Below are 10,607 nucleotides of genomic sequence, written 5' to 3'. Positions count from 1 at the left end.
ACTATAGCGGATATTCAGAAGTTCGTAAACAATCCTAATCCGCAATAGCTGACTACACTTGTGTTGCCACATGTCGACTTTCAAATTGGCCATGTATCTTATCCGTATTTCACCAATATAAATAGTCCGCCCATTTTGCTGATAGTTCCAGTGAATTGTCCGGGAAGTGGAAGAACTTTTAAGCGGGAAAAAAGACTGAAGACATCTGACACCTCTAAAGTGACGTGCGCCTCATTGCATTTAATGCTTGAGGCACTGTTGAGTGTCGATTGGAGATAAAATTACCTCCAAAAATAATATAAACTCTTTACTTTCTCCACTTCAGGTTTTTATTTCCATTTTCAGTCCTTCACCTTCTTCTTCTTGGACTGCAACTTCATGTTAATCTTCTTTAACTTCTCTTTGAGCTTGAGCACTGAAAACATTTACTTTCATGTTTTCTACTCTTTGTATAATCTTATTTGTTAATCATCAAATCACTTCAAGAGTCAACATGCTTTATGATGCAGCCCAATTAGAGACTTATAGTACTCAAAGATCCAAACTTCACATTGAGAATGAAACTAATTTATTTGTAATAACATGTAATACATTGCATCACACATTCAGAAATCATTTAAAAAAAAAAAAAAGGAAAAAACAAACAAAGAAAATCCAACAACAACAATGTCCCAAAAGTACATTGCATCTTATTCTTGGTTGGTGGTAACTTAATCAAAGATTCTCAAAGGCTCTGGTACAGAATTTTACTCCAGAATGTGATCCTCTAGGATGTGATTCTTACTCATTGCAGCAGGTGTACATGATGAACTTCTCCATGTGACGGCCACATTCAGCACAAACAACTCTCTCAGGGATATGGCCACTAATCCCCGGCAACACCAGGCGGGTGCAGTGATGAGGACTATGAAGAGCACGAAGTTGGCGATCCAGTGCTGGAACAAAGACAGTCCCATCGGTAACTTCATGTTTCCAGTGTTCAAAGTCTCTCAACACCTGCACCACCAGGTCACCTTTTCCCCTAGTCATCTCAGCCAATCCACGACTAAACACAGCCCATCCCTGATTACTACCATCGAAGCTCAGGATTGAGACGATCTCTTGAAGAATTGGATCGGTTTCTCCAATGTCTTGTTGCGTTCTAGAGCGCCACATGCTCTCTAGCCTTTCCCAGAAGAACCATATTAGAGTCTGATCAGGCACCACATGGCTTAAATTTTCAGCATGGATCACAGCATTGTTTCTTCGGATTCTTTCTTTTGGGTTTCTTTTTCCGATGTACAACATTTCTAGTGGAATACGAGCTGCATTTGCCACTGCTCTTGCCATGGTCGTAAATGATCGGATCCATTCCATGTCTTCTCCTCCATATAAACATATATATTTCCCTTCCCCAATCTGCATGCATTGAATCCAAAAAAGAAAAGAGGTAAAGAAATCATTACAAAATGACCAATTCTGCTTAAATACTTGTCTAGACCGTGTCTAAATCATAAAGGTATGTATAGCTAAGACATTGACTAGAATTATGGGGTATATAAAACCGCAAATTAAATTCAGGATTTAGAGTCATGGTTTAGAAATAATGTGTTCCTATATTTATATAGACTTCGGTAGAAAACAATTGGTTCTGTTGAATTCACACAGCCCGTCCCAGATGCTTGTGTAGCTAAGGACTCAATGTAGACAAGAATTTTTCAAAGGAAGTAACTCAACATATACTCCCACTCTTTCAATTTGTTTATCTGGTTTTGACTCGGCACAGAGTTTTAAGAAGGAAAGAAGACTTTTGAAATCTTGTGGTTAAACTAAAGATATGCAGAATTTCCAAAATGCCCTTTAATCTTGTGGTATTTACTCTTTAACATGTCATGTGAAAAGTTAGAATTAAAGTGTTGCTAACAAAAATCATTGTTTTCTAAATGGACAAGAAAGGAAAGTAAGAAAAACAAATTGAAACGTAGGGAGTATGTTTCACATTATCATACCCAAGTGAATATGTTTTGATCAATGGAGTCTGCTAGTAATTCAATGTTCCAGGTCTGTTCCCTCCAGAGTGCTTCTTCCCTGGATTTGGTGAAGGGAAAAGACAAATTTCCCCAAATCCACAACATATGGTAAGCATTGTTGTTTGTTTCTTTCCCTTGAGGATCCAAAACAACAAGCTGAGGTTTTTTGTTAAACCCCCATATCTCTTTGATGTACCTGATGACTGCAGGATCAATCATAGAAGGGTGAGCTACTGAGTACCATGGCATGGAAGATTGGACTTCTTCAAATTTTATTTGCTTAGCTTCAGTCCATGGGCTTAAGTTTTTGTCAAAAACTGGCAACCAAACAACCTCATACTGGCTCTCAGTCCTATTTGGTTGTGCTTTAGACTCCTCATACATATGATGAAGTATAAAGAACTCCTGTGTGGCGATATCAAGGTCCGACAGCAGAAGTAGCACATGTTTCCTTCTTAGGACATCGAGTCCTACCTGTCATCAAATACAAATATGAAAAGGATTTAACTTATATACGCTGATATTGTTACAGTTATTTTTATATTGTTAAATTCCACTTTTTATGGACAACAGTTAAAAATCATTTAGGCATGTACAAATAATGTAGTAAATTTTTATTTACAATGTTAGTGTATAGAACTTAAGTCTAGCATTAATAGTTATAAGGATTTTGAAGATTTTTTATTGGTGAAAGAGCCAAGGAATGTTAGGTGTGCAAACAAAGTCCCCTTAGGTAGTTGGGAAAAAAAAAGTATGTTACATATAAGGTGTAGGGATACTCTTGATGGTGTGAGGTCTTTTGGGGGGAAAACCATGCGGGCTTGATTAGAAACAAATAATTCGACGCCATGTTAAGAGTATCTTTGGTTTATTTTGACCAACAACTGATATGAAACCAATTTTTTGGTGAGACGATTATAAATATAGCAGAGTGCTGACGTCTTATTGATTGTGCCGATCAACGGGCCAGTTTACATTGTCGTTGCTTCGGAGACACACAGACAAAAAAGAAGTCAGTGGGCTTTGTGATCATGAATAGTTGGTTGATATGGGTGGCACACAGTTAATCTCCAAATAAGTCCATGATGTGGTTGGTCACGCGGAACTTAGTTCCCGGTGGGGGGTGGGGGAGAGACTATTGGATGTGCGAATAAAGATCTCATGTTGGTAGCTGGAAAAAAAAAAAAAAGTAAGTTACTACTATGGTGTGATAGTGTCCGCTTTAAGATGTTGGGATACTCTTAATGGTGCATGTGAGGTCTTCTGGGAAAAAATTCATGCCAGTTTAGCTTAAAGCGGACACTATCACACCATGTTAAGAGTATCTTTGCATTGTTTGGATTGTTCAAATCAAGTACTCCTGTTAAGTTACTACCATCTAATATTCCTCATCAGTGATAATTAGAACTACACACCCTTCTCTTCTGAGTTCCATGAAACAGAGGCAGCTGGTCATCCTTAGAATAAATCAAGGCTGAAAATGTCTTCATGTTATCGATGTGGGGTGTCTTGAGAAGTCGAACTAATGCTTCAAATGCATCTTGTTGCCTCTTTTCCTCTGCAAAAAATACAACAAAAGATGTACTCAATGCTTCATATATTGTGCTTTTGCAGCGTCACACTTGAATGTATACAATATTAATATGATTCAGCTCTGACTTACCAATTTTTTGGTAACAAAGGTCAAGAACCTTTCTCAAGTGGTCCATTATATTAGCAAGCTTGTGGGCCAAACTAGATATCTCCCAAGCCTCGGATGTAGAGGAGATATACCTAAATCCGCCAAAAATCAGCTTTCATATGCAAGCATATATCAAGTGTGTTATATTTGTTAAAAGCAGACGAACCATTCACAAAATAAAGAATTTCGAATAAAATGGAAGAAGTTGCCTCTAAATTTCAAAGATTTATTACTTTGTTGTTCAACTTGATATCTAGTTTGATTAGCTTTGAGTTTGACTTATAAACACTTTCAGGTTGTCTAAATGACAACTACAAGTAACCATTCATAAAATAAAGTGAGACAAGTAACGTGTAAAATAAGACAGGTTACCTGCTATAATAAGTTAATAAAGGTAGTGTAAAATTGAGGTCGAATATGCATTAAACATTTTCTAGTGATTGCTTGATATTGATAAGAGTTAGAAAAACATACTCGTGGCCAGTGGCAATAAGATTCAAAAGCAGTGCAGCACACATGACAGCGCTCCTCATAGTCCAGTAAGCAGCAGTGGAGATATGGGCTTTATTAATCACCATGTCCAGTTCTTCAGCATACTTAGACGTCAATCGAATGTCCTTGAATTCAATAATGCATTTCGTGACATCCAACATATTGTTAATCAGATCGGTTATTGCATCAAACTTTGGCTTAAGAACATCGGTCCGCTCCATAATTTCTGGAAGTTCTTTCAGAATTGACACTGATTTGGCTAGTGGATCTGTTGTGCATTGATGAATAAGTAGCCCGAATTCACCATATTGCTTGGCGAAGGCTGCAAAGGTTATTACCACCTTTACATCCCATGAGTAATTTGCCAGTGAATGAAGCAATGCCATTGTTGTTGTGTGTACATCTTCTTTATTGGAACATTTGGATATCAACTGTCATAAATCATGTTTAACATATCAACATCAAATTCATTTTACAATTTGCTTACAATTAAAAACAAACAAGTCTAGCGAGATTGGAATCTAAAGGTTTTGTATGATTTTATTTTTATATAATAGTAACCATTTAATTGTTGACAAAATTGACTAGGTTTCTAATGTATGTATGGCGTTATGAATTGAATGTAAATCTTTAATTTTCTCGATAAGCACTTTACGAGAAAAGTTATTAGTCCGTATATATTAGAAATTTTCGACGTGAATTACATCAAATGCTAAACTTACCTCAGTTGAGATAGCATGAATAGGATATGCCAAATAGCCAAGTACTTCAGTAAGACCAGCGTGGGGGACTTTATGTTCCAATCCTTCTAGATGTGCGTGTGCTTGAGCTTGACCTCCCTAAATATAGATCCAACAAATATAAGTCAGTTATAATAAAGCTACTGTGTAAGAATAATAGGAGGGAGTAGTAATTAAAATGCAAAAGCTGTATGTTACATGAAGATGGGCAGGAAAGGCAGGAGCAGCACGAAGCATGATATCCTCAATAATATGAAGAAGAGGTTTGACATTAAGGTCACGGCCATCTGGAGAATGAGTGTCCTCAATGTGCTTTATCATTGCATTATCATCTGATTTTAAGAACACCTGATGATGATCACCACCCCTTCGATGACTGGCTGCAAGCGGTTTTGGTACTACTGGATTGATGATCCTGGTATTCAGAGGGTTGATGTGATGCTCAATGTTATCATGACTCATAACTGGATTATTGACCTTAGTATTCATGTTGTTGGGAACCATTTCATGATGGGTTACTGGGTTAGTATTCATGTTGCTTGCCATAATAGGAAAAAAGTGCTAGTGTTTTCTGAAAGGGGCTTGGAGACAAGGAATGACTCAGTGCGATTTCATAGCAGCATGAGAAGGCTTATTTATATACTAGCAGAGGCGAATTTACTATGCAATTTACGGTGCACATGAATTCATGTTCTTTTCGCATGCAATAGGTATAGGGGCGGACCCACTAGCAAATTTTGGGTGCTCCAAAGACCTATCGAACTTAAATCATCGCGGAATGTATAGCTGCATAGAAAATATAAAGGAAACAAATATAAATAGTTTAACAGAGCACCCATGAAGTGATAAGTCTGATAGGTAATTTGGTTAGGGGAGGGTACCGGAGGCTTTGCTACTAAAGGGTCAAGAGTTCAAATCTCACTAGGAACTTTATTTTTTTTTAATGCTAGATTATTTTTTCTTCTCTATTATTATCAAGCACCCCCGAACTCAAAATTCTGGATCCGCCACTGAATAGGTATTTTATGTACATATTTCACTAGGAACTTTATTTTTTTTTAATGCTCAATTAATCTAAGATTACCGCATCCATTCTACAAAAAGGCTTAATGGTGCGCCAGGTTGAAAACTGAATTATTTACTTAGAGGAATAATGATCAATTCTCACTTAATATGTTTTTTCTCATTTCGTTAGTAATGCACCTATATTATAGAAATCCTACATCCGTTTCTGTATACTAGCATATACTATTGGGATGGAGTAAAGGACGAATGAATCAAGTACCTTGCTTCCAATCAGGTCCAAAAAGTTACTGTGAAGAGGTTAAAAAATTGTTCCGTGAATGAATCCTATTTAGGAAACATCTTTCTCCTTCAAAGGTTAAAAAGAAAATTCAAGGCCGGAAACAGTTTAGTAGGCCGCTTTATCAACAAGATTTTGTTTCTTCTTTCACGTGATGCATGCTATACTAGGAAAACCTTAATCATGGAGTAATTCATGTGGGTTGGCAAATTTTTTTTGATTAATAAGCATAATTTTTGTTTTCTAGTCTAAGAAAATTCTAGACATACACTTCACTTACATGCCTAACTTCCAAGGGAAATATGAAATTTGAAATGCTGGATAACTTGAGCTTCTTAATTAGAGTTGTAAGGTTCTTGATCAAGTGACAAAACTTAAAATATGGTAGAATCAATTAATCATTTAGTGAAGATATCTCTTGCGCATAAACCAAGAAAGAACATTGAATTCCGAAAGAACTAAAAAAGGCACATCCTTCAACTATTAAGGGCAATTATTGTCCAATAAGTGGAAGAAGGATAAACGTAAACCATTTTAATACGTTAGGGACCATTTTGACCCCTTTCTGTTCATTATAATAATCTTTAGGCGACTATATTGATAGCCTCTTAAACTTGTAAGTATATTTAACTTCATCTAAACACTTGAACTACGGCCTATTTCAATTGAGTGTTTAACGCATGATAACGTGTTCCTATTAGACACTTTCAACTCAAATTTTGAAAAAAGTTATTGCGATTGTTCTCAAGCATCCATTACGTAAATAAGTTAATCATATACAATATATTACCTCTTTTAATTATACACATGAGTCTTAGTAAGCAATAAAATCGCTTTGTCCTGAAAATACGATGTGTATAATTAAAGTGACTTATTTTATGTGGTAAATTTATTTATGTCAGACGCTTGGGAACAAATGCAAAAGCTTTTTCAAAATTTGAATTGAAAGTATTTAATCGAAACATTTTATCATATTTTCAAGTATTTAATTAATTGGAACAAGTTGTATATCGAATTTTTAAATGGAATATACTCGCAAATTTAGAGGGCTATCCTGCATTCCGCCTAATCTTTATTTCTACATAAAGCAGGGTGGGACATGTAAATCATTGGGACGTCGTTAACCAGTAGGGCTAGAGCCCTAAAGCCAAAAGCAACAAAGACACAATGCATCAAACGGCTTTTTGCTGCTTCATAGCTTTTATGCCTTTATTACTGCTGAAAGACTATTGACTTTTGAACCCCCAATGAATTATATTTACTCCCTCCATCTTATTTTATACGAGTGTGTTTGACTTGATACGAAATTTAAAAAAAAATAAAAATTAAACTTATGGTTTAAAACAAATCATAAAAAATTGTGTGGCTACAAATCATCTCATCAAGGGTAAAAAGAAAAATTTAAAGTGAAATGTTACTAAATATAAAAATATGTCATTATTTTTTAGATTGACTAAAAAAAAGTGTCACGTAAATTGATACAGAAGGATTAACATATACGGTTGGTACATAAAATTTGGACTAAAATAGTACTCAAGCAAAATCATTCGAGTTGCTTTTTCGTAGAATCAAAATTTCCCAAGCATAAGAAGTACGAAGTTGCTTCACATCTTTTCAATTGAATTCTTAGCATAATAGTAATAAATCAGTTATAGCCAAAAAAAAAAAAAAAATGTTTGAAACGTAAAGTGCTTGTTCGTACGAAAGAAAGCCAAGAGTCAAGGATCTTTGCTTTTTCTCTCTAATTTTTGTTTCTTTTAAATGAAAATCTTGTGGGTCCTACTTTAATTGATGATTTTGTGGGTCCTCTGAAGCTTTGTCGTATTACAAAGTATTCCTAACAAAAGCTAAAAAGCACTCGAAGAGAAAATAAATTAAATGCATAATATTTCGAGATTCCAGAATTTGACACCTTTTATTTATAAGTACTTAAATTATCTTTGGTTCTAATTGTCCCTTGTATTTAACTATTTGGTAGCTTTCATCCCCAGGATGATCTCAACCAAAGAGATGTGATGCACTAGTTACCACGTGGTGTTAGCGATTGTGTTTTTGTGGTGAAAAGTCTGGATATGCTTCAAGTCGTATATCTTACTTGGATCATTTTCTAAAAAGAATTATTTGTCCCCTACAAATATTTTCCCGGGATAGAATGAAGCAAAACCAAGAAATAATGAAACAAGTCTCTGAATACACAAGAATTAATGCTGTAGTCACTAAATTTACGTAGTTTTTCTTAAGAAAAAATGTTGGTACTTGAAATATTTCTTAGGAATGAAATATTTTCAGGATGTTCCTCTATTTATAGAAGATGTTTTAACCTTTGAACCTAAAATGACGCAACCTTTGGGGAAGAGATGGACTATTTCAGGAAGACATGTACTCTTTCATAAAGAAAAGTACTTTTTCTTTATGCAAAAAGAAAAGTATTTTTCTTTTTCCCTATTTCTCTTATTTTCTCTTGAAAACTCCAACAATCACCCACCATTTTCAAGTGAAAATAACAACCCGACACTTCCTTTAGAATTTAAGAGACAAGTGAATCCATGCATAAATAAAGTAACTAGCGATTGAACTTTATATTAGCAGAATATAATTTCTATTAAATGGAATAGTCAGGTTAGACAAGTCTTTTGAACCGACCACCATATTGTAAAATAGGATGTATCTTTAACATGAATTCTATTACATTATTCTTTTATAACCAACACCATAAGGCTTTGCGTTCCAATCCTCGCAAATGCATAGAAACCAAACCCAAACTTCTTGAAGCGGCCCACTTCGCATCCACATAGGTAGACCCTTATTAATGTGCTCTTGTAAGAGCATCCACCAATAGGTCTATTAAGAATTTATAAACTCAACCTCCTTTTATCAAATTGCATGACAGAACACTTACTTTCGGACGGTAATACCAAGCGCTATCAAGCATTAAAGAATGTTGTCACTCATTGAACTCGAGACTGGACGTTGTATCAAGCGTCGAGGTTTCACCATTAATGGTCTTTCTTAATGGGTTTTAACCCCATCCCCTTCATGTTCTCAACACCAAGCCCCTTGCTAATCCCTTAGTTAATGGGTCAATAAGATTATTAGTCAACTGTGATCACTCTATCTTTAATTAATTGATTTATATAACTGTGTCTAAGGTCAATATGTCTAGACTTTCCGTAATATATATGACTGTACCCTCGGGGTAAGGTGGCCTCTCTATCACAATGGATAGAAATCGGTGGCATGGTCTTAGGCCATAATGGAATATCAAAAAGCAAATTTCTCAACCATTCCCCTTCCTTAGAAGCGGATGACAAGGCTACAAATTCTGCAGCCATAGTTGAATTTGTAAGACACGTTTGCTTCTTAGATCCCCAAGATATCACACCCCCCACCAAACAGGTATACCCATCCATTTGTTGAGGAATAATCCTCTTGATCAATGATCCAACTTGCATCCGAATACCCTTCTAGTATAGCGGGATCACCACTGTAATAGATGCCATGATCTAGTGTTTTCTTGAGATACTTTAGTACTCTTCTTATAGTATGCCAATGATGCTCATTCGGATTGCAAGTATATCTACTCAACTTACCCGTTGCGTATCTATCTACTCAACTTACCCCTTTGTATACGCAATATCGGGTCTCGTACTAGTCGTAGCGTACATCAAACACCCGATCAACTTAGCATACTCAAGTTGAGCAATTGACCTTCTGCCATTTCTTTCCAATTTAAAACATGGATCATACGGTGTAGAAACGGGATTACATTCAAAATGATTAAATTTCTTTAACACTTTCTCAATATAATGAGATTGTGTTAAGGAAAAACCCGCCACTATTCCTAATAATTTTTATATCGAGAATGACATCTGCTTTTCCCAAATCTTTCATGGAGAATGGAGCAGATAGAAATATTTTGGTGGTCTCGACCTGTTCTATGTCGGTCTCAAAGATCGACATATCGTCTACATACAAGAAAATGAAAACTCCTTTTTCTTTTTCAAATTTTGAGTAAACAGACTTGTTTGATCCATTGATTTTAAAGCCCCTAGATAAAATTACTTTATCAAATTTTTGATGTCATTGCTTAGGGGCTTGTTTTAACCAATACAATGATTTTACATGTTTGCATACTTTCTTCTCTTGTCCTTTCACTACATACCCCTCAGGTTGTCTCATATAGACTTCCTCTTCCAATTCACCATTCAAAAACGCAGTTTTGACGTCATTTGATGAATTACTAGATTATAAAGGGAGGTTAGTGCAATAAGCACACTTATCGTGGCTATTCAAGCCACTAGGGCATAAGTATCAAAGTAGTCAATGTTACGGTCCGCTTTTGCGCTCGCACATAAAAGGTTCTCATAACTTTGGCTCTTTGT

At 35.6% G+C, this 10,607-nt stretch overlaps 1 protein-coding gene across 1 annotated transcript; it reads right to left on the bottom strand.

The window, feature by feature from the left end:
- Nucleotides 1-545: 545 nt before the first annotated feature.
- On the bottom strand, nt 546-5,629 carry LOC132059715 (protein SIEVE ELEMENT OCCLUSION B-like). Its single transcript, XM_059452449.1, has 7 exons — nt 5,121-5,629; nt 4,905-5,021; nt 4,165-4,613; nt 3,673-3,782; nt 3,425-3,567; nt 1,989-2,483; nt 546-1,398 (listed from the first exon to the last, which is right to left on the bottom strand). The coding sequence occupies exons 1-7, from the start codon at nt 5,466-5,468 to the stop codon at nt 781-783; spliced, it is 2,280 nt and encodes a 759-aa protein (XP_059308432.1). The 5' UTR covers nt 5,469-5,629; the 3' UTR covers nt 546-780.
- Between the last annotated feature and the right edge of the window lie 4,978 nt (nt 5,630-10,607).

Source organism: Lycium ferocissimum, chromosome 6 (assembly GCF_029784015.1).
Source record: "Lycium ferocissimum isolate CSIRO_LF1 chromosome 6, AGI_CSIRO_Lferr_CH_V1, whole genome shotgun sequence".
Lineage (NCBI taxonomy): Eukaryota > Viridiplantae > Streptophyta > Magnoliopsida > Solanales > Solanaceae > Lycium > Lycium ferocissimum.
This window is presented reverse-complemented; position numbering and strand designations above follow the sequence as displayed.